This window comes from Molothrus aeneus, chromosome 2, assembly GCF_037042795.1.
Source record: "Molothrus aeneus isolate 106 chromosome 2, BPBGC_Maene_1.0, whole genome shotgun sequence".
Lineage (NCBI taxonomy): Eukaryota > Metazoa > Chordata > Aves > Passeriformes > Icteridae > Molothrus > Molothrus aeneus.
The window spans coordinates 90,782,567-90,806,988 of NC_089647.1; the positions used below are offsets into that span (position 1 = coordinate 90,782,567).

Here is a 24,422-nt window from a genome sequence, read left to right on the forward strand (position 1 = left end):
TCCTTTGTCCAATAAAGAACAAGGGCTGGTCATACCTTTCCTTCTACCATTAATGTATTTGTAAAAACATTTTTTATTATCCTTTACAGAAGTTGCCATTCTAAGTTCAAACTGAGCTTTGGCCTTCCTAATTTTTTTTCTGCATGCTCTAGCAGCCTTCTTGAATACTTCCTTAGAGACCTGTCCCTTCTTCCAATGCTGATACATCCTCTTTTTATTCCTAAGTTCCTCCAAAACCTCCTTGCCCAACCAGGCTGGACGTTTACCCCGTTGGCTGATCTTTCGGCACACAGGGATGGTCTGTTCCTGTGCCCTCAAGATCTCTGTTTTGAGGTATGCCCACCCTTCCTGAACTCCTTTGTTTTTTAGGACTGCTTCCCAAGGGACGCTCTGAATAAGTCTCCTAAACAGGCCAAAGTCTGCCCTCCGGAAGTCCAATGCAAGAGTTTTACTGGTACTCTTCCTGATTTCACCAAATATTGAGAACTCTATCATTTCGTGATCACTTTGTCCCAAGCGACCTCCAACCACCACATCTCCCACCAGCCCATCTCTATTTGCAAATAGCAGATCTAACATAGTCCCTCCCCTGGTGGGTTCACCCACCAGCTGTGACAAAAAGTTGTCCTCCATACATTCTAAGAATTTCCTGGACTGCCTCTTTACTGCTGTATTAAGTTCCCAGCAGATGTCTGGCAGACTTGAGCCTGTGTGATTGCTTGCTCACTGCCAACTCAAAGGGCATCTTTTTCTCCAATCCTTTGGTTCCCTGCTGTCCAGCCCTTTCGCCTGCTCTCTGTCCCAAAGGGCTGCATCCCTTCATCCCAGCTCCTGTGCCCACCCAAACACACAGGAAGCCAGTGAAATTCACTCCACAGACAGAAACTACTTATTCCCTCAAATGAGTTAAATCAGAAGACTGCAGAGAGAGATGAGCACTAGATTCAGTGCAAATGAAAAGGTGACACCATGTCGCCATGAAAGAAGGGAAGGAGGCAGAAGTGCTGACAGCAACTAATAGATTGTTTCACCTGTTCCATGTAATTTACAGTCCTAGGGATTATCAAAGTAAAAGCTAAGTTTTAGCTGTAATGAATAAATCATAAGGACTGGGGTTATTTTGTTGTTTGTGGTCAAGGAGACTTTTGTTTTACTGCCTGTGAAGAAGTCTGCTGTTTCCCAGTATTGTGTCAGGGATAATTAGGAAAAATAGCAACATGAAAAGGCCAGTTGGTGTAACACAGGCAGGAGAAAAGTCCCATGAGACATTTAAGCAACCTCACATGCATAAAAAGGTCGAATTAATTAGATAAACAAAGGGGAAAGAATACAGAAACCACATGAGAGGTATAAATTATTATGCCAAAGAGAAAAAACAAGATCAAAATCCACTTTCAAAATCAAAGTGGCATTTTCATTTGGAAAATTTATCTTTTTTTTTTTCCTTGCCCCACATCCTGAAGGGCAAAATTGTGAGAGGCAGGATTTGCAACATCTTTTGTTATACCTTAGGTAGTCACAGTTAATTTTTATCAGACATAGGCACGTAAAAAAGTAGGCACATTGCTTTCTCTTTTTCTCTTCCAGTGGTACTGCTGCTCAGCTTTTGTAGATAATTCATCATTTAGGCTACACACAATGGCAAGGGACTGCAGAAGTATCCAAGGATGGGAAATGTGCAGCAGGGTGACTGAGCAGTCCTGGCTCTCCCCCAGCCCAAGCAGGTTTATGCAGCACAGTTGAGTAAGAAAAGAAAGGGTGTAGGAAAATGTTCCTCACTCAGGGTCACCAAATGTGGTGGTGTTCGCAGGGGTCCCAGGACAAGGGAAGAGATGAGAATCTTGACTCCATGTTTCAGAAGGTTGATTTATTTTTATATATATTATATTAAAATAAAATTATATACTATGTTTTGTGGAGATAAACAAAACTCTACAACTTTTGTGAAAGTTGTAAAGCCGGTATGTTTATTACAGCGCTGGACACGTGGGAATCATTCTCTTAAAATGACATGCCTACCTCTGGGAACTCTAGATCTCTTTTTATCTCCCTCTCAAATACATATGCATTCTAGGTTCATACATATTCATTCTACTGATTTTGGTGACACTTGCTACTAATTCTTCAGAAGGAACTCCTGGGTCAGGTTGCCCTGCTCTGTCTGCCCCCCCTCTCCCCCCTTATCTCTTGTCTTTCGGCTGAAGCAGCCCCTCCGAGCACAGGCCCTTCAAGAGAACAGGCAGTCAGACTAAACAGCAAGCTACAGACTTAACTCAAAAATGTACATTCTACTTAAATCAAAATGGACTTCTACCTTGGAAAATTTCCCCTCTGCCTCAACTAAACTATACTAAAAGAATAGAAGAAAGGATTTCATCAGATTTCATCCCTTTCATAGCAAGGGTAAGAAAGGAAAGGAATGATAATAAAATCTTGTAACTGCTCACAGCCTTGACACAGGTGGCTGTCATTGGTCATCAAGTAAAAACAACTTCACATGCTGGGTAAACAATTCTCCAAATCACATTCCAAAGCAGCAAAACATGGAGAAGCTGAAGCTTCTCAGCTTCTCAGGAGAAAAGATCCTAATGAAAGGATTTTCCATAAAATATGTCTGTGACAAAAGGGAGCACAGGTCCTTAGCCTGCTTACTCCAGCTCCTAAAGGCACACACAGACACCTTTAGGACAGGGACTACTTTAGTGATCAGATGAACAGACTGCTCAAGTTGCTGGGAACTTTCCTTGTGCCACTTGCTGTGGCAGCTTGTTATGGAGATGGGGGAATTGAGCATCTGAGCACACTGGCACAGGCCTGAGGTTGTGTGATGGCTGTGCTGGGTCCCATGGCAGGAGGGCTCACCCAGGGCAGGAGGGCTCACCCAGGACAGGAAGGCTCACCCAGCCAACTTTGCTTGCTATTTCCCTTTAGGGCATGAAAGCCCATAGGTCAAAACTGTCTCTAGAAAAGTAGCATGGAAACATTTTGCCTTAACATTGTACTGTCAAAATAAAACCTTGTATGCTAGTTCCAATAGTTCCCTGATCTGGGTCTCTCTGTTGTTTCCACCCTCTAGAAATGTTGTCTTGAGCATTAATCTTTAACTTGTGCCAAGGTATTTGCTTTACGCTTCCTGTTATTCGTCTTGTCTTTTTTTTCTAACTTGAAGAACACATGAAGACACAGTTTCAGTGAAAAACATTATATGAAATAAAGACAAATTTTCCCATATTTTTATCTTCAAGCAATGAAGGATTGGTAGGAATTAAATCAATAGCCATTATGAAACATGAAACAAAATTACTGGGAAAGGTTAGCTGATTAATACATTCTTTCTTCTCTCATAATCTAATATCAGCTACAAAACCAGACTTAGAATAGCTAGGAAATTATTTCAAATTGTTTTAGCAAAGCCAATCTTTACTGGAATGACCAATCTACAGAATAAAAAAGCTGTATCAAGCAGTTTCTGTGCACTTAAGAATTTGAAACTGGAGTCACCATTACATTGCAATCACAGAATGAATATGATTTATGTGTAAATGAACACATATTAAATTCAAGATAATTCATTCACTGATGAGTAAAATGCTTGTCTTGATTCAGTTAAAAATGCCACCACTGATGATGCACTATCAAGTCTCCTGGGATTTTGGTAGAATCTGAGACTTCACTGTACTCCAAAAAATATTATTAGAACAATTTAAAAAAAAGAGAGACAGAACTGTACTTGCTTTACATTTTCTAAGACAAGAAACAGAAGCAAACCAAAAAAAAGAATTTTTTTTCCTGGTACAGGGTTAGCTTTATTATCTATAGTGCTCTTTTAAGCCTTCCCAACATCTAGGAACCCTAGATCATCCTGGTAACCATTACTGCAGTTCCTGATTTCCTTCTAGCAGCAGCACATCTCAGCTTTACTCAACTCATTCAAACAGCACTGCTGTATTTAGTCCCAAGTTTGAATTCATCCAACCCCCCTACTGGCTGACCTTCTTATTTCAAGGAGGTGCACTGCATACGCTCTGCTCCTGTGTTTTCACTCCTTTTAGAGAGATTTTTTTTTAAATATCTGCTCTACTTTTCTTCCATCCCATTAAATCAGGTGTGTGATCAGGCCCCTTTCCTCTGTTTCAGATTCCTATTGTTATGTAGGGCAGCACTAAGGCTCCTCAGGGCAGTTCAATCTAGCGTGCTTTTCCAGATAATGCCATTCTCTGGCCAGCCTTACAGAGAAAAGAGAAAAAAATTCATCTGGATTCACAGCTAGAGAAATGCTAATGGTTTTGGAACCAGCTTAATCAAGTCTTAGTCCAGTAAGCACTTCAAATTAGTAAGAATTCCCCTTTGCAAACATTAACAAAAGCACTTAGATAAGAACAGTTAAAAATTATTACACATTTAAGGACATCAAATTCACTCTAAAAGAAAAAGCTAAACACAGCATTAAAGGAAAGGGAACAAAAGTGAAACAAATTTAGATTCACTGATCAACAGTGCTGACATCATAGGAATTCATCACATACTTCTTTTTATGGATGCTCTTTTATTGCTTAAGCTGGAACAAGGTCATTTCATCACTTAAACAGCTGTTCTGAGTGGTATGAGAACAATAACCCAAAAATATATAGCATACTATGTGTCATAAAATTTTATGCTTCCTGGTAAAAAATGGTAGAATTTACATAGATCAAGACTGTCAGAGCTGACTGTCTCAGCAGCAAGAACTGTTTTTACACCAAAGTCTCTGTTTTGACAAATCCTCTCTCCCTATACAGTAATTGCATGTACACACACTCTTTATAGAAATGCATGAATTACAAGGTTTTTTGGTGGTGAAATTCTACCTGCAGGGTCTGGAAGATTGTACCTGTCCATCAGGGATGTTCAGCTATTTAGCTTGAGCTAATTCTTCCACAAGAGGTTCAGAAACTGCCAGAAACTGTCCTTTCCACAGGGCACAGCCCACCTCACCTTCTTCACCATGCACACACCAGAAATTAGATTCCTTACTGACACTTTCTATCCCATGCTCCTGCCTGCTAGGAAGAGTAATTGACATCTTTATTGTTCCACAAACACATTTCATGGGTCATAAAGTTTACTTTTGTTTTCAACTGTGTGACAGAAACACTTTCATTGCATGAACAGCACAAGAAAACAAACTGGCAGTTAAAAAGTGCCCTATTATGCCCTTAATCCCATGTGCTGTTCCCAAGCAAGATCTGAAAGGAATCACATCCCAGAAGACTGCCATTTAATAAGATAGAGAACTTAAACTGACTTTGTGGCTAGAGTCTCTGACTCAAAAGAATGGTGACTTCCTTTTGAAGCCTTTAAAGACTTCAGTATTGGAAATAAGCTCTGGTGGTGGAAAGGCATTTTCATTCATACAGGTATGCATCTTCTTTCTGTTTCTATTGAGTTTAAGCTTCCAGAAGCAAACTAAAGTAATTCTGGTTGCCAAGGAAGCTCTCCAAATAGAAACCAAAGAATCTCTTTCAAAATTTCTCCCTTTGTAACCAACATTCCATTTCTTTCTTCCAATGAGGTGAGAAACCTGAGGTGGGTAAAACCTGAGACTGGTACAACCAGTGGACCAGCAGAGGGCTGTGTGGGAGGGAAGAACTACAGTTCTGGGCTGCAGGTGGAGGTACTTGGTGGCACCTCTGGCTATGCCAGACACAGCCCTGATGATGGAGCACAAAGATTGCTACAGACCTGACTGTGCCACCCATTACAGCTTTGCCAGCTGAAACAACCTGGAATACACATCTATGAAGAGTGTAAAAAGCACTTTGTAAAATAAAGACATAAGGTCAGTGGCACAATGGCATAGACTTCTTTGTCATTATTACAGGTATTTGCCAGGACATGTCAGCTGTAAATACATACATGTACATGTGTGAGCATATATTGCAGGTTATGTATTATATGGTTATAATTTCATAATAGATTTCTATATTAAAATATTTACATGTAAATAAATATTTGCATGTCTAGCTGATGAATCTGTGCTGGTAAAATCTGAAAGCATACACGTGTAGACATGTAATATGAAATGCCAATCCATAAGGAACTAGATCAGGGAAGAGCTGAAACACCTCCCACACTTCCTTTGGTAATTCACACAGTGAAATCATCTATTTTTGAGTCTTTCAACTTCAAAATTCTCCAGCACTGTTGGGAAATTTATGCTATCTATCTTCAGGCATTTAGCTCACTGACAACACTTAGCTGATGGTTTCACACCACAGTGAGTTGATATAACAGATTATTCCTGGCAAAAAGGGACAAGTCTTGTTCCCTCCTTCCACAGATTCCTCTCCACCCTTACCCATGCAGCCCCACCAGTTGACTTGTGCTATGTCTGATGCTCACTTGGCACCGAACCTTTTTACTCACTTAACCAATGGAGAGTATTTTTAGCCAGGGCAGGGAAGAGGAGCAGAAGGAGTCAGCAAGATAGAGGAAGGAGCAAAGGAGGGAAGAGAAAAGAGTTCTTTGTGTCAGTGAGTATTTACATTTATTATAAATTGGAAATACTCACATTAACTGCACAAGGTCAAAGAATTGCATAAAGAAATCCAGAGTATTTTACTTAGTCTTTATTCATGGACTGTGTAACACTAATAATAGAAAAATGTCTCTCATAATATTATACTATTAGAAACAACTTTTCCACTTCTTTACATTTTACTTGCCCACAGAACTTTCTTCTTTTAATTTTACTTGTCTTCATTTTGGAAGGTGCTTTCATACCCACCAATATTTCACCTATCCTCCTCCTCTGCAGCTGAAATAACTTAGCCTTCAAAACACTTCCAGTTATTCATCTCACTTCTACTCCTGTTTTTGTGGAATATTTTCCTGCATTACAGGGGATAACACAGACTTCCCAGACCTACCATGGATAGACCACATCCCAAATCCCTTCCAAAAAGGGTTAAAAGGAGCCTCAAAGCTGATTCCTGCAAAATAAGGCAGCTAATGTCCAAGACTTCACTATGCTTATGGGCCATCTACACTTAGGCTGGTCTGCTCTCAACTAGAAATAAGACAGAATTATAGTATGATATCTTCTGTAATAGCCTCAATATTATAGAAGAGAAATATAATTGTCACTTAACACAAGATTTTTCTTACCACACTTTAGCTAACTACAATTCCAGAATGTAGTGTAAACCACCCTTCAAGGTCTCTTCCAGAACCTAAGGAGAGAACAAGATGCCTCTGAAGAGCACCTCATCACAGTCTTGAAGAGCTAGTCATGAGAGCAGGAAGACATTCTCAAAGAATAAGCTACTTGAAGTTAACAGCTAATAAGATGCTGTTATATTTTGAAAAAATGCAGATTCATAAAGAGGAGCCACTCGAGCTCATTCAAGTGTCAGTGTTAACCTAGTCTGATTATCTTTATATAAATCCTGTCTGTTTCTGAAATGTGCAGTTAGATCACACCACAAAACCTAGCACACATTTATGCCTGAAAAGGCATCAGTAGGTCTTTTCCATTTCAATAATTTCAAAGGTGCTAAACAAGAGAAGGATAATTACTAATTTCTTCCATTCTTAATGTTTTTACCTCAGTATTAATTGTTTTTCTCTGAACTGTGTGAAATATGAGCATACAGAAAATCAACACTGAAAGAAAGAAGTGCTGTTAACTTTGTCAGAAACCTTAGTTTAGGAGAGAAATAATACCTTGGTAATTACAAAGATTACCTTTACATGTTCTGCATTTCCCCTGCAATAGGAAAGGCTTCTTCCATTTATTTGCACAGAAACATCAAAGATAGTCTCAGGGGATCTGCAGAATTTCAGTGGTCTTTCTTTATTAAAACAAGCTGCTTTAATTAGCCTCATATGTGATATGAAATCAATCAGTAATTAGTATCTTCGATCAAAATCTGCACTAAAGCTAAATTCTTCAGAATATTTGATTTGCAAACAGCAAATGAAACAGAACATGTTTGAACAGAGCTAATTAGGTGTATATATAGCAGTATTTTTGGGGGGGTGTATATATTAATAACCATCACCTTTACATAAAATGCCCAGTGGGCATTTTCTGATAGGCATAATTTATAAGATATATTGGTTTTGAAAAAAAGTGAAAGAGGTTTGCCTCTTCTGAAGGCTGGCTCACACATGTACCTGCTTCAAAAAATCCTCTCTACTGAAACAGAGGTAAAGTCCGGGGTTAAGAAAATAATCAGAGATGATATTTAAATCCTGCCTCACACAACGTCAATGCAGGACAGGGATGCTTGCATTGTAGAGGAAGTCTATCAACTGAAAACAGAAGAGAAAATTATTGCTTTTTGTTTCTCCAACTTCAGCTATAGCGTCTTTTCAACACTTCATTCGAAATCTAACTCTTGTTGACAGAGGTTGGGAAGCAAGCATATTAAGGGACCTAAACTTAGCATCCCTTGAGAAGCCTGAATAAATAGCTTTGCCTTTTCTGTCTGTGTGCAGAGCTCCATGTTTGTACCTTCCTCATGTTTTCAAATTCTCTTTGTTGGAAGCTTTGCCTCCATTTCTCTAAACAAGTCAAGGACCAGGCTGAGCACTAGATTTATATCTGAGTATACCCTAAACATGTCAGTGAGAAAATCAAATGTTTTAGCATGAAGAATACATGAGGAAGCCTCAGCAGTGGATGACTATGGGTGTCAGACCTGCTTCACACAGCTGCTTCCACCCTAATTACCAAGATTTGTGATTACTCACCATCTCATGAGGGGTCACTCCTGCTCCAATGACCCCTCCCCATCCTCCCTGTGTCCTTTTTTCTCCTATACCTCCTCCCATGCCCTTCCTGCCTGCTCTCTGCCACAGCTGTGCTGCTCTCACTGTAGCTCCCACAGCCCTAGTGAGGGCTCTTGCAGGCAGCACTGTGATCCTGCAAACATTCAAACCCTGGCAGCTCTATTATGCTGCTCTTGAACCTCCCCATGGCTCTTGTAGGCACCACAGCTTCAGGGTGCTCATTTTCAGCCTTGCAAACACTATGGCTGGGTGAGGCTGGCACTGGAGAGAAGTGTGAGTGGAAGCTGTGAGCCATTGCTCGGTTTGTGCATAGGCTTAGCTAAAACTGCACGCATGGTGTCACATCGACATTGCACATTCAGGGAGTGATTCATTTCTGGGTGCAAGCTCGTGCCACCTCCTCAGAAAATATGGATTTTCTGAGGAGAAACCTCTTACAGCTCTCCCTCAGCATTACTCACTGCTCTCAGCTCAACTCTATTGCCAGGAGCCCCCTGCATACCCAGCCTTCCCCACTCCTGTATGTAATTTCAGCATCTCACTTCCTAACTGGAAATACTTTGTACTGTAATGTGAGGAGATGGCAAGCAAGCAAACAAGCAAGAACACTTCACATCTTACAATCAAATCCATTTGATTTGGGCAGTATCATGTTTTTCACCCATCTGGCTGGACTAAGTGTGCCTTTGGAATGAAACAACATCCAGCTATACACTGCCCTTCAATCCATAACCTGCTTTGCAGAGTGCAAGAGAGGCAAAAAGGAACAGTGACACATTATGCCTGAAATGCCTTCTGTTTGCCAGTTAGAAGCATCCCAAATCAGTGCAAATCTTTAGCAAAAGGAAATTTTGTTCTGCTGGTGCCAGGCTTTGCATATCAGAACCAAGCACAAATGCTAAGAGCTGAAGTGAAATCATGCTAGTCAATGAGGCAGAGCCTGCTTCTTCAAGCAGCAGTTCCTTTGAATTAAGGGTTATACCTTGGTCAGCACATTGAACTCCCACTGCGGGCTCTGGGATGCCAAGAAGGAGGTCAGAGAAGTGCGACGTCATTAATGTCATGTTTTAAGAACAAACCAGTGTCCACTCTGCCTAACTGTGCTTTTGTTCTTTTTAAACTCGACGCTCATCAGTTACTGAATGCTGGGATTTTGCTGTACTGGTTCTGCTAATCATCATATATTTTATGTTGCATTTAGCATTTCATCAACCATGAAAGAACCTGGACTTAAAATGGACAGGTCACAGTGAAATAGACCTTCAAGACAAAAAGAGAAATAGATTTAAGTAGAATGGTCAATTTAAAATAGACTTTTTTCCCGAGTGCAACTGACTTTGCATTCATTTTCAATTTAAATAACAAATAAAAAATTAATTACTGAGTCATTACAGGGGCCAGATAACTGTCAGAGCTACACTGGGTTAAATTCAAATTATACTGCAGTAACTGCTCAAAGATAGTCTAGTTAAAATAGAATGAACTGAGTAAGCAATTTCTTTTCCTTTCCACTCCCTTTTGTCCTGCTGCAATGAACATAGTTTTTAGGTATAGGTATATAACATTTATTCTACATTTCTGTGCTTACTTTCAATCTTTATAATCTTACTGATGGTTGCAAATTTGTTAAATCTGCCCTAAACCTTTCCAATCAAATATTCTCAGTTATGTCCCAGGTAATAACTACTGCCTTCCATTGTAAATCCTTTCAATCTTATTTCCACAACTTTTAAAACCATCAGCTCAGCCTCAGCAAAGACAGTGTTAAAAGACCCACTGTGGGTGGTTCTCAAGGCATGATGCATAATTAAACTTTCTAGTTATTCTCTTAGTCTGCTCCCCAGAAACCCAATCTTCCAACAGCCAAATCATCTGTAAATGTTATAAGCAGAAAGCAGTTTTCCTTGTTCCATGCTGGGAAATGCAAGCAGGCACTAATCCCAAGCATACTGGACATTTATGTCTCCACAGTCCTTGTGTAAATGACACAGCATGTCAAGGAATACATACTTTCACTGCTGCTTACCTACCTTATGGCTTTTCAGACATTTTACTTTTGCTAAGGACAGAAGCATAGAAAACCGCGAGGCAGATTAGAAGAAAAGTGAAAAATCAAACAAGTCTAAAATGTTATGCCTGTTAGTAAGGTAGTATGAATGCTGTGGAAGATAAAGCTATTTTCATCTGCCCAGCACTGAGCCTGCAACTTGGAACCTGCTGTTCATCCTGGTCTCTGATGTAGAAACCAGGAGCATTAGTTCTTAATTAAGCTGTTTTGTTAGCAGCAAAATCAATGACACCTGTCCTACAGCAGATTTTTGTCTCACAGGTCATGTCCCATTTGGATTCTCTACTTTTAAATAGTGGTGAGCTGACATTGCAGCCTTTACCACTGTAGGGGAACTAAATCATAATTCTCTCCTCTACCCACCTGTGAATTTTCATTAAACTTGATGAAATTGCACACCTTTGAAGTCTCTACCTCCCTCCTGAATTTGCTTGAAACATGGACAACATGTTCATAAAATGGAAGAGGGAACAGAAAAAGAAGAGACAAATATCACAGCTTTATAAGTCTTATTTCTTTGTGAAACCCAGCTAGAAAAAGAAGTTAAAAGCAAGAGAATTCCTGCAAATACTGACACTTACAGGTAATGCAAAAAAAGAGTGATATACTATGAAGGAGTGATATTATGACTATTTGTAAGTAAAGTAGTTATTTATTAGTAAAATGCAAGCTAAATCCATCAGTTGCTCCTCTGAGCTTAACACCACTCTTGATTTTTACCACAGAAAGCTCTGCATTATGAAATTAATCATATTTCATGATGCTTGGCTATAATCAGTCTACTGTGAGGTGCCCATTGGACATGCTGTTATTCAACCAAGATTGTCACTTTTTGCAAAGAGAGAAAGGAAATTGTTCAGAATTTCTACAATTCCTTCCTCCTTCTTACACCCTCCTTCACCCAGATGCCCCAAAGACTTTCTATGACTTCCTCACATAAATAAAAGCAAAATATTTGGGAAGCCAAGCTAAATCTACAAACAAATCACACAGTATCTCAGATCCTGTCTGACATAGCCAGGCAATCTTAACAGCAAGAACTCTAGATTTTTTTTCCTTCTATTTAACAAATATTGTTTCAGGAAAGTGTTCCTGACAAACTTCTTGGACAGGATGAGATCATCTGCTAGGGTGGAGCTGTTCATGTAGCTTGTTGCTGCTCAAACTATTTTGAGCTAAATAATAACTAAACTGCTAAATAAACTAAACTGCTATTTTGCTCTCTTCCCCTCCTTTTCCCAGTTACATTGTCCTGGCCAAGCTCTGGCACTTCAGTGATTCTGCCCTCAATAAATTCAACTCACTAAACCAGCAGGAAAGTAAATTCAGTAAAACAAAGTAAGCTGCTTTTGTTTTGCTTGTACAAAGGAACTTACTGGCCCATTCATGCTTCTCTAAAGCTTCTCAGAAGTGGTGAAACAAATGACTAACATTTTGAGGCAGACAAAGCAGTTTTAAGTCAACTGGAAATCTCTGCTTTTCATATTTAATACAATCTAATAAAAAAAAGAGAAAAATTAAATTAAAATCTAATTAAACATTAAAATTAATGCTACTTACTATTTGTCTTCTGTTTTCTACCAGGTAGATGCCAACAATCCCTAGGAAAGATCCAAAGCCAAGCTAAGGCAAAGAACAAAACCAACAGAAATGCATGAGGTCAGTTTATCTGGACAACATACCAACACACACAGTGATATCTGAGCTAATGCACCACACAGATGGGCTAAATGGGGTGGGTCAAGGGAAAAGGTGGAAGTTACTGTTGGACATAAATCGTATCATGTAATGGGAAATGGCCAGGACTGCATAGTTCTGGCTCTTTCATAGTTCAGTGCAAAATTTGTCATGCAGTAAACAGAAGTCTGTATAGACATGCATTTATAACCTGACTACTGTTACAATTGTCATGTATAGTTTTACACAGTGTAAAGCAAAAAACTAAGTAAAGTAGGAGAAAAAAACCACTTACATTTAGTCCACACATCATAATTTTTGAAAATTGCAAAGCTTGAGGCAAGCACAGACAGTTTTTCTCAAAAAATTAATGTGTTCCCCAAAGTTCAAACTCTTAGAGTTACACCTACTTGATTTTAACGATTAGACACTATCGCGCTACCCAAAAAAATCCTTGCTACAATGTTGAAAAGACCAGTACAGTCAGTTGCTAAAAGGACCAGTACAGCCACAGGGGAGAGAGAGAGAGGAGGAGGAAGGGACACTGAAGTAAGCCAGCCTTAATGTTCCAGTGTTGCTTCAACATTGGGATGGTAGGAAAAGCCTCCTCCTTGTGATGGGCCTGTGAAGGTTTGGAGCAGTAGAAACTCCTTGCATTCCCAGGTCCAGCCTCTCTCTGTAATGAGGCCTCTGAACCGAGCGCAGAGCCTCTCCTCCAAGCACAAATGAAGTTTTTAAGGACTACATGTCCCAGCCAAGGGCTTAGGCAATGCCCGTAAATTCCTCGCTGTTCTGCACAGCTGCTCACAGCAGAAAGCAAATCCCCTGCAAGCACTTTACCCGCTCGGTATCACCAGAGGAATCCGTCACTCGCTTTCAGGAAAGCCACTGTGCAGAAAGGAGATTTGCTCTTGAGTGCTTTGGGAAATTTATGTGAAAGGGAGGCACAAGGACTAAAAGCAGAGACTTTGGAAGAGTGGGCAAGTGCATCCATGCTGACAGCTAAATAGTAGAGACACTTGGAACGGTGAGCAAGGACACGCTGTTCAGGGGACAGCAACTTTGCAAATTAAGATAACTACATCAAAATGACATCTGGTTCCAAGCCCCATTTTTCATTCCAACAGGAACAATCCATAAAGCCTCATTTATGGCTGATGCAGGGAACACAGAATGAGTAATATCCATGCGAACAAAAAGAATGACCAAACACGGAACAATAACAATTAAATCAGAAGGAGCAGAATCACAGAGATCATGATGAAAGCCACAGCACTACTGAGATTGTTTTAGGGTCATAGGAGCTATTTTTTTGTCTTTTTAGACAACAGGCTATTTGGGAGCTCTGGGAGTCCAGGTCAGTATGGTGCTGGGGACGCTGTTGAAAGAGTATAGAAATAGCAAACAAAATAACACAGTAAGTAGTCACAGAGAAGTGACATTAAATATTTAAGTATAAACAATATTTGTAAGGAAATGAGGCAGAAGCAGTTCTGACTCTGTCTTTGCAGATCATTCCAAAAATGCAGTCCAAACAGATGCTCAAGCACTAATATACTAAATGCAGACACCTTCCAAAGAGTAACACTATATTAACTCATCTCACACAGAAATATTTTGTGTTCAATTACTTTGGATGCATAAGTATGGTAATACCTAGCACTATAAAGATGTATTTAGAAAAAAGATTTTTTTCAAAACAAATTACAAGTGACCACATATGCAGGGAAATTAAGGCACTTAACTCTTCTTGAAGCCAGAGGGAACTTGGCAGAAGCCAAAATGTATTATGGATCTAACCCTGAAGACCTGTTTTGTAAATACTTCTAGAAACAAGTACATCTCTGCCAGTGGATAGTGTTACTCATCTTCATAGGTGTCTTCAAGGCAGGGTTAATTCTGCATAGTTTTTAAGACCAAAATTGCTTACCTAAGGTCAGTGGAGGTTTCACCTCATCTACCAGCTGTGAAATTAATATTTTACTACTGAAGTCTATGAGAACTAGACCTTATTTTAAATTTAAATTAACACTGTCTTATTCTTATAACATTGTCTCATATTCTTGCTTTTCTCTGAGCCCAGCAGTTAAATATGTAGTGACAAATTCACTCTCCTGGTTTAGGTATCTGAGAGTCTGGGATCAGGGCTATGCTGGTTTTCTAAGCTCCCTCTACTGTCAGCAGAGAAGAGAAGCACCCTTTGAGGGCTATTCAGAACATTCTGAGGAAGGCGATGGTGAGAGGGGATTCTGCCCCTCTGCTCTGCTGGGATCCCACCTGGAGTGCTGCCTTCAGTGGGGCTCCCAGCATGGCAAGGACATGGACATGCAGGAGTGAGGATGAGCAGGGCCACAAAGACAATCAGAGGGCTGGAGCACCTCTCCTATGAGGGCAGGATGAGAGAGTTTGGGTTGTTCAGCCTGGAGAAGAGAAAGCTCTGAGGAGACCCAATTACTGCCTTCCAATTCCTAGAGGTGCCTTACAAGAAAACTTGAAGACACAGGACAAGAGGTAATGCCTTCAAACTGAAAGAAGGTGGGTTTAGATTAGATATTAGGAAGAAATTCCTTACTGTGAAGGCGGTGGGACTGGAAGAGGTTGCCCACAGAAGCTGTGAGTGCCCCATCCCTGGAAGTGTACAAGGCCAGGTTGCATGGGACTTTGAGAACCTGGTCTAGTGGAAGATGTCCCTCTCCATGGCAGAGGAGTTGAGATAACCTTTAAAGTCCCTGCCATCCCAAACCACTTTACAATTCTGCAACAGTTGCTCTGCCAATGCTGCGCTGGAGTCAGTCACTTCAGGCATTGAGGCAGAAACATAACAGGGCTGTCACACACTTCTGACCAGGCTTTTGGCAAGACACCATGTAAGATTTGCACAGCACTTTTAATTCTTCCTAAACGTTTGTGATATTTAATATCTTGATGACATTTACATTGGCAATTACAAAGGAAAATTATTAATAAAAGGTTTTGTTTTCAAAGCATTCTAATAAATTCTTGCTTTTCTATCTGTTTAATAATGAAAACAAGATTTTCAAAAAATATTTTAGCAGGTGATGTTTTTCAGATGAGTGAGTAGACACTGCATTATTCCTACAAGAAACTAAATGCTGAAATAACCTGTTTTGTACACATGGGTTTATTACTTATTAAAAACAGCAGTTTAAAAATGAAACTTCTTTCTAGGGATGAATGCAGATAATGTGGTCTTACAAAAGATTTTATGTCAAATTTTGAAAGAAGAGACCTTTATCAGTATTAATCTATCTATTTTAGGTTAACGAAAGAGAAAATCATTCTGTTGAGGTCTTATTCCTGGAACTGCTTTTTGCTCTATTTTTAAAACACCAGTCCTTATAGATCATTATCCTAAAATTATCTTTCTGAGAGTCCTGCTCTCAACATAACACTAAGATGTAAGAGGACTTGTTTAGGAGGAACAGTTCTAACTCACAAATTATTAATGGTGTATGCACAGTATTAGAAGATCCATATCCCTCTTCCCTGGGCATTTCATTCCAACGAGAGCAAGAAATTATGGTACCTTACAACATACTTTGGCAGTAGTGGAGCCACACACCTAAGTAGTATCTAACTGTAAACATGTGAATTTCTTTCTTCAACTCTACCTCCCCACATCCCTTCTCTGTTTGCTGCCCACACTCCTTGTATTTAAAACTCAGCCCAGGGGGTTTTTTTGGTTGTTTTTTGGTGGTTTTTTTTGGTGGTTTTTTTGTTTGTTTGTTTTTTCTTTTGGTTTTTTGGGTTTTTTTTTACTCCAGGCATTTGCACACTTTGGGATATAACTGATCCCTTCTCCTGAGATCAGAAAGGGCCTGGGGGTTGAACCAGCAAGGGGCTGGCAGGGTTACTCCTCCCCAGAAGTCACAGGGCAAAGCAGGCAGAGCTTGAACCTTGTGCCCACTGCAGGAAGGCTTTTAACAGTCTGTTCCCAAGACAAAAACAAGACTAAGGATTTTGGAGACAGGATCTTGTATGAGAGGACTGGCAGCAAGCCTGTAAGAAAGGATGTTAGGGATTAGCCTCCTCCTGTCCTTTTGCAGGGCTTTCCCTGCCATGGGCACAGCAGAATTCCTGGCACACAGACACAAGAGTGGAGTGGCTCTTCCTTCCATCAAAGCAGTAAACTTCTAAAAGGTTGTTCAAATCTATCCCGTGCCTACTGTCCAGTCACACAGACACCCACCTCTAATGGAGACCAGTGGGAGTCTAGCACAGGTTTTCACACAGTTCCCTGAGCCCAGCACAGTGCAGTGCAGACTCAACCTCTTTCCACCCCCAAACAGCCTCCCCTTTGGGGCACTTCAGAAAAATAGTTTACCCCCCTGCCTTACAACACAGTAGAACTAGATCAAAACAAAGCAGCAACTCTCTCCCGTGAAATGACACAGAACTAATGGTCTTTTTTTTTTTTTCCAATCAGAAATGATAATAATTTATTTGGATGTACCTAATATTCTAAAATAGGTTTTTTACTTACAACAATGCCCGGGTAGTAGCCTCCCACAGTAACATTTTCTGTTCGTGTGGTAGCTGCCAGACCTATGGTGAGTATGAAAACAGACACCACCAGCAGTGCGACTGTGAACCAAAGGGAAGTCTTCTTCCTTTTTGCAAACTGTCCTGTAGGGAGTGGGGGGGGGGGGAGAGGGAAAAAGAAAAAGAGCTTTTAATTGTAATCATGGCAGAACAAATACAAAATTATGAAAGATTTTCTTTTGTTAATCTTTTCTGTAGATAATCCTCTGTTGTTCTCCCACTAAGGAAAACTGCTGCCAGACAACAGAAGGAATTAAAACCTGCAGAGTTAGCTAGGGTATAGCTTAATGCACATACATTGGGTAGAGGCATGAGATGAGTTTTTATTAAACTGAACTGTAAGTCAGTGACAATGATAATTATATGATAATTATGATGATAACAATGATAATTATGCCTTGTCTTCAGTAACATTTTTAATTGTTGTTCATGTTGGTGAGATCCCGCAGGCCTTAAATTCTTACCTATGTGAAGTGCCAATTTGACTCTATCTGGCCTGAACTTAAAAATGAATATTTTAAACAAGATTAGCAGGTGCTCTGCATGCTATCATGAAAATGAATGTGCTCTTCATGTTTACTGGGGTAAGAAATCTGTATCCTTGAAGCAAAGCTGTAATAGAGCTTATCAGGTAATGATACATGAGACTTTTCCAGCAGAGGCTGCTCAGTGAAATCCTTTCAGTCTCACTGGGATTTGGGTCCAGATACCCCAAAGTGAAAACCAGCACACTCACCTCCAACTTCCAGCCTGCTCCAAGGGACTTAACCTGGTTATCCAGTGGCAGATCTGAGCTGTAGCCAGAGGTTATTCACAGCAGGGCCCCAGCCCATAGCACAGACTTACGTAAGACTAAAAAAGCCAGTAATACATGACTCTAACTAACAAAAGACACCCAAGTGAATCAAACTGTGGTCCCCATTTTTGGTGTTCTCACTTTGGAATGTGCAGGATCACCCAGTAGCACTGGGCCATGCGATGCCATGGTACCTACACTGCACCTGGGCAGGATGGAGCTCCTGAGAAAGCACAGCCTGGCCACAGCAGGGCCGGTCTCCCTCCCTCTGTGTTCTCAGGAAGCTGCCTGACTGCCCAGCCTCAGGAGAAGGCAGAGACTGTGATGTTGCACTGAAGCCTGGAGGCAGCAGCCCTCAGCAGGAAGCAGGAGGTGAGAGGGGAAGGCAGGATTGTGTGGGTCAGGCTCTGGGGGCACTGCCGGAAGCAAAAGCCGGGGAAATGCAGGAAAGACAAAAGGAAAGAAGAAGCCATTGGCCATGAGTCACTTGAGTTTTGTGGCCATTTTAAAGTCACATAACTCAGGTAAATGTTATAGTTCAAGAGCCAGACTAGATTAGTGATGTTTGCAAACCAAGTCAAATAATTTCAATCAGTAAAAAAATGAATATATAATAACAAGTTATGTTTGCTGACATTTCTCCAGTAGAACAACCAGTCAAAATGATTCCAGTCTTTTAGTATGAAATACAAGCAACTTTCCTAACAACAGATACCATCTATTGAGGTTACAAAAGTCTCTTTCACCTGCATGTACAAAGTTTTCCTGCTAAAGTAAAGAATTAATCCTTAAGACATGCCCAACACCTCTCCTCCAGCCTGTGTCTCTGCAATCTTCCTCTGCCAATTCCCTGTTAATCCATGCCAGCTATGGCAAAAAGACTGGACTTGAGGAGCATTGGATGTCTTTTGCCTTACTTCTAGCAAGGTTTTTAACACGATGCCAAGTTCTGAGCAAAGGAAGGAACAATGCAGTGCAATGATGCAGGTCAGGGTGACTGCCAGGCTGCAAAGCAGCTCTGCTGGAAAGGACCTGGGGATATTGGTAGATGATGAGCTGATCATGAAGCAGCGGTGTGCCCTGGCAACAGAATCCTGGGCTGTACTAACAGGAGCATCACTAGGGGATCAGAGGAGCAACTACACCCATTTATACAGCACTTTTTAGATGACACAATATTGCACTCGGTTTTGGGCCCTCCGTATAGGAAAATACATAAATTAACTCCAATGAATTCATCAGAGAACTGCAAAGAAGGTCAGGGGCTGGCTCTCTCTGTATGAGAAGAGGCTGAGGGAATGGGGCTTGCTCAGACTGAAGATGAGATGACTTTTGGCAGGGCTAGTTGCAGTCTTCCAATTCCTTTGAGTTGTTGTCAAGAGAACAGACTCAGGCTTTTCATAATGGTGCACAACAGGAGGAAAAAAGACTGCAGACAAACTGAAATACAAAAAAGTGTTTCAGACTGGGTATAAGGAGGAAAAAATCAACATTAGGAGAGTCAAACATTGGAACAGGTTGCCCAAATAGCTTGTGTCCTCTCCAGCTTTGGAGGTTTTCAAGATTCAAGCAGAAGAAGCACTAAGAAACCTTGCCTGACTTCACAGTTAACCCAGATTTGAGCAGGAGGTTGGAATTGTGGCTGAGGCACCTTCCCACCTGAATTCTTCTGGGGTTTTACGACAGCTAGACTGGAAGTGGGTTGGGTATGTGTGCTCATATCCTCTGATATGAAGCTGCAGCTGCAATGTAGACATACTCTAAAGGGACATAGGAACACAAAGCTTCCCAAAGCCAGTGGGGCACATGCTTCTCAGCCAAGACTTCTTGAAACCACTGAAAAGTGCCTGAGGAGCCAAGCCTCCTCAGAGTAGCAAAGGTTGATAAGACTGGATGGAGATAAACTATGAGTTCAACCCACCCTCCTGAGTTCTGATTATGTATAATGAAAGGCATGAGTTTGATTGCCCTGAGTTTGCTGGAAAATGTCTTAGGAAAAGCATGCTCATATTTGTAATTGGAATAAATCTGATGTGGATTTAGTGAGACAGAACAGAAAAAGATGTCATTATTTGTAGGGACATTTTTTGGTATGAACTACATTTTGACATTGAAATTTACACACGCCAGAAGAAATTTATGAATGCAATACTCTTCAACCCTCATATTTATTGATCTTTTACCACCTGCATCTCAAAATAGAGGCAAATATACAATTATATCTCCCCTTTTTCATAATCTAGGAAAGTCTGATAAATAACCATGTCATTAGCTATGAACTCCACCCTTAGGAGAGATGACTTATGTGCAGGAGCACAGAAAGGCCCTTTCTGGAGAAGAGGCTGGCACATGCAAGGACTTATTCTCAAAGACTTCCACATGCTCAGAGAAGATCGATAGAAATCAGCCTAAATTGTTTTTTATCATGGCTGTTTGGTTTTTATTAGTCTCAACAATAAAACTCTTTGCTCTATCAAAGTATGGATAATTACATGCATATAAGCCACCAGCATACTGGGAGGCCAACGTAATATCTGCAAAGCAGCATAATATCTTCAGAGGTTACTGCTGCAAAGGGTTTCCACAATTAAAAGGTTTCCTTTTGCAATTTCAGTCATGTTGGGTCCCAAGATGTTTCAAGCCTTTGTTTACTGCTGTTTGTGGCAGTTGCCATGCAGTTTATTTGGGTCTGTTTTTCATGTACCTGCCAGCCAAAGCCCCATGCCAGACTCAGAAGCCCTGTCTCCAGCTCAGGCAGTGTGCCTGGCCCAGCCTTCTTCCCTGACACTCTGTGGCAAGGCTTGGACTGAAGGCTGGCCATACACAAGAATAGCATTTAAATTAAGAGCAGAGGAAACATTGCAGTCAATATTTGTAGCCTGAATTTTCTTCCAACACCAATGTTCCTGGAGCACAGGAAACAGTTAATGCAGGCTATTCACTTTCCAATTTTTTAGTACTGAAGTAACTCTCAGAATAATTTTGACATTTATTACCTTCAACTTCTTTAGCAATGATTTGGTATGAATATTATTAAGCTCCTAGTCTGGACCTTAATGCAACTTAATTATAACTTTAAATTCTTATATTTAGCATACCAAAAACCAAGCTTGTAGGAAGAAACCTTCTCCTATCCTTATTAGCATTAGCTTGAGGCTGGGGTCAATAGAGGGTGTGAATAGTTATTAACATCTATTGGCAATATTCTTCAGCAGTTTTGGCCAGTGAAGTATTGACTGAGCCACGGGCACTGAGATTTTTGCAGTATTACTGCAACAATAGGCACCACAGATAAATTAGAGAGGAAACAGAACTTCCACATGACAGGCTTGTGCTTTGCTTGGCACAGACCTAAACCGTGCACAAAAAGGAACAGTCACAAAAACACTCTCTGCTTTGCTCACTAAACATCTGTCAGGAAAAATATCTGCTTGAGGCCTGCTTCCACAGTGGAAGGTGAGAAAATGCCACCAGGACAAGGCAGGGAGACACCAGACTGCTGCCTCCTTGGGACAGAGAAAGGCCTGCCAGGAGGGAAATTGAGATCACCCTCCAAAGAGCAAAAAGAAAAAGTGCCTGCTGAAGACCACACTCTGCTGCACTCAGAAAAAACTTCTGCCTGTTCTGCCAGAAAACAAAATTGTATTACAATGCTCTGTTTGCAATGGGTGGGGGTTAAATTAAATTTATAGGAAGACTATGGAAAAATAAATGGTTTTGTGGGGAGGGTATGTGTGAGATTGCAAAGTGGTGGGTATAATCATGAATAGGAGGGTCTGGATTTGAACAAAGCAAAGAGTGAGTTTAAAAGGGGAATGAATTAATTAATGATGAAACATGTCCATGGCACAGAATGTGTCCAGGGGCTGAGGGAAGGAAAGAATAGAATGAAACAGCATCTCTCCACCTTAGAAAACCTCCATACAATCTTCAACTAAACTTTAAAAAGTCTACATTTAGACCAAAGAAACTATACTTTGCTAACTTCACTACTTCTTTTAAAATCTATCTTCAGACATCATAAAGTTAAAAAGTGTGGCATAATTTTTGGTGAGGAAAAAAGTCGCTGTAGGATGTAGCAGTTAGCTGGGATTACAACCATATTTGCTGAATATTAGCACTACATAATTCCATGCCTTCTTCTTTGGTCTAGTTATGGTGATCAAAATGGAAACATTTCTTTCAAGTGATGCCCCAGCCCAATGTTTATTAGCATCTTACCATGAGAAAAAGAAGGAAGCTTTTGTAACAGGAAAAAAAAGTGCATTTTTATTAGGTAATGGATACCACTAAAAATTGTGACATGTTTCAGAGAGTGGCATTAAGCACACAGAAAAAGATAATTTAAGTGGAAATTCACCACAGACAAATCTTAGTACCAAATGTATCTGCTGTTTTGCTGCTATTGAGAAAATTTTTAGGAGATCTTTTGAGCTAGATTATAAATTTTTAATTGCTGCAACACTCACTTCAGTGCCATCTCTCTCTCAACTACAGTTTTATGTATTTTAAAAACTGTTTCATGCCAGTGAAATTGAATTAATCCTACATTGCCTCCCAAAATTAAATGTGACGGATTGAGATGCTTAAAAGAGATGCTCACACCTGCTGCTGGTGATTACTTTCCCTCTTCTGATTAAATGCTTGACTTGTCCAGAGTGCTGAACTAATTAAACCAGATGCAACAGCATTCATTTCAAGCCACAAGACAGCAGCTTTTATCAGGCCCATCTCTTACCTTTTTTATTAATTTGTTGAGTAAGCTTCTACAAGTGCATTATATATTCAAGACCATGGGAAACAGTTTACAATTCTACTACAAAATATCCATACTGAACAAAATGAAAAAGCAATCCCACAAGCCCTGATACACTATGTAGTATGGCTATAGTAAGTGATATCATGCAGTATCACTATGACCTCATTGTTTTGGCAGCAATTGTTTCACCAATAAATAATTTAACAAGCGGCTAATCACTAGTTTAAAGCTGGCATACAGATTCTTCTTTTTCCCATGACTACCTGAAAATGTTTTTAAGTTACAGCACATCTTCCACTGCCACATTTTCAACACCAACATAATTTTTCTTCCAAGTTTAAGACAAAAATTAAGATCTGGTACATTTTTCACTCAGCTGTTAAGATCCTTGAGTGCACAGCAAAGTCTCTGCTTACCCTTTCAAATGTTACACAGAGTAATTGCCAGCAGTAAGTTCTGTATTTTCTAAACTTTAACAATTTCCGCTGGAATAAGGAAATACTTGACCTTTCTCTTGTCTGTGTGTTTGTATTTCAGGACGTACGCTGTAAACACAAGCCATACAATTAGGAGAACCAGGAGGACGGGAACGAACCCAACACCTGGAATCCCCAGCCCGCCCCGCACCTGCGGGCACCGCCGCCTGCTCCACCGGCCAGCACGATGGCTCCTGCATTAATTTCCTGTCCGCGTCCCGTACCAAGCTATTCCTCCGAATGTTCAACCTCCAGCAGAGGGATTCGCCCAGCGCACTGAAAGCTCTGAAGAAGAGCCGGTATTTTTAAACACCTCGGCGAGCGAGCGGATGAGCGGCAGTGCGCACCGCGCCGGCGATCTCGGGCTGAGCCCCCCCTGCACCGCCGCTCTGCGGGGCTCAGCCCGGGCATAGCCCCCGTCCCCTCCCGTCCGTCCCGTCCGGTCCCGTCCGGTCCCGTCCGGTCCCGTCCCGTCCCGTGCCGTGCCGTGCCGTGCCGTGCCGTGCCGCCGACTGAAGCGCCGGGGCAGCGGCGCCGAGCCCGGGGCAGCCCGGCCGTCCAGCCCCGCCGCCGGCTGCCGCTCTGCCCCGCCGCATCCCGGGGCTCACCTGTGGGGTCCAGCACGGCCAGCGGGCCCGGCACGGCGGGGCCGGGCGGCGGGGCCATCCTCTCCCGGGGCGCTCCGCTCCGCTCCGCTCCGCGGCGGCGCTGCCCGGGGCGCGGCGGGTCCGCCCCGCGGGGCGCGGCGGGGCCGGGGCCGGGCCGGGGCCGGGGCGGAGCGAGCGGCGCTGCCCCCGCCGCGGGGGGACCCGGCCGCCCAGGCCGACCTGGCCGCGCTCGCTGCAGCTCCGGTGCCGGTCCTCGCGGGAAGCACGGAGCAGGGCTTTTCTCGTGCAGCCGTCAGCTGCTTCATTCATTATATGTCCTACCCGTGTCTCGGCCTTGGCGGCACTTCTGGATTTCTTCCTGGCCAATTTGACACCTGGTAGAGATCAGAGTTGTCCCAAACTTTCCTTTCCGCTTTCTTCTTCACTTAAAAATATATATTTATATATAAAAATCAGAAATAAAATGCAACAGCAATCAGAAATACTGAGTAAATTACTAAAGCTGGCATGTCAGTGACATAGGTTAAGGCAGGTGTAGGCTAAGAGAGGAAATGTTGATAGTCAAGAGATGTCAATAGTCAAGAGAACAGGGTTGTTCTTTTTCTTACATGGTGTCTATCAATTTCTAAACCTCACTGCCGCAGCTTTTATTCCTTCTGCAGATTCTGACTCTTGTCAGAATCTTGCCCAGGAACTGCCA

At 41.5% G+C, this 24,422-nt stretch overlaps 1 protein-coding gene across 2 annotated transcripts in view; it reads right to left on the minus strand.

Annotated features, from left to right (window-relative positions):
* TMEM255B (transmembrane protein 255B) overlaps positions 1-23,815 on the minus strand; it is a 69,592-nt gene extending 45,777 nt beyond the window's left edge. The window contains exons 1-3 of one of the 2 annotated variants that reach the window (XM_066571609.1): positions 23,723-23,815; positions 17,025-17,167; positions 12,404-12,466 (exon numbers count right to left, since the gene is read on the minus strand). In XM_066571609.1, coding sequence (XP_066427706.1) covers positions 12,404-12,466; positions 17,025-17,167; positions 23,723-23,780 — 264 coding nt within the window. In that variant the 5' untranslated portion in view covers positions 23,781-23,815. The remainder of the gene's footprint in view (positions 1-12,403; positions 12,467-17,024; positions 17,168-23,722) is intronic. The other variant, XM_066571610.1, reaches the window with a different exon arrangement.
* Between the last annotated feature and the right edge of the window lie 607 nt (positions 23,816-24,422).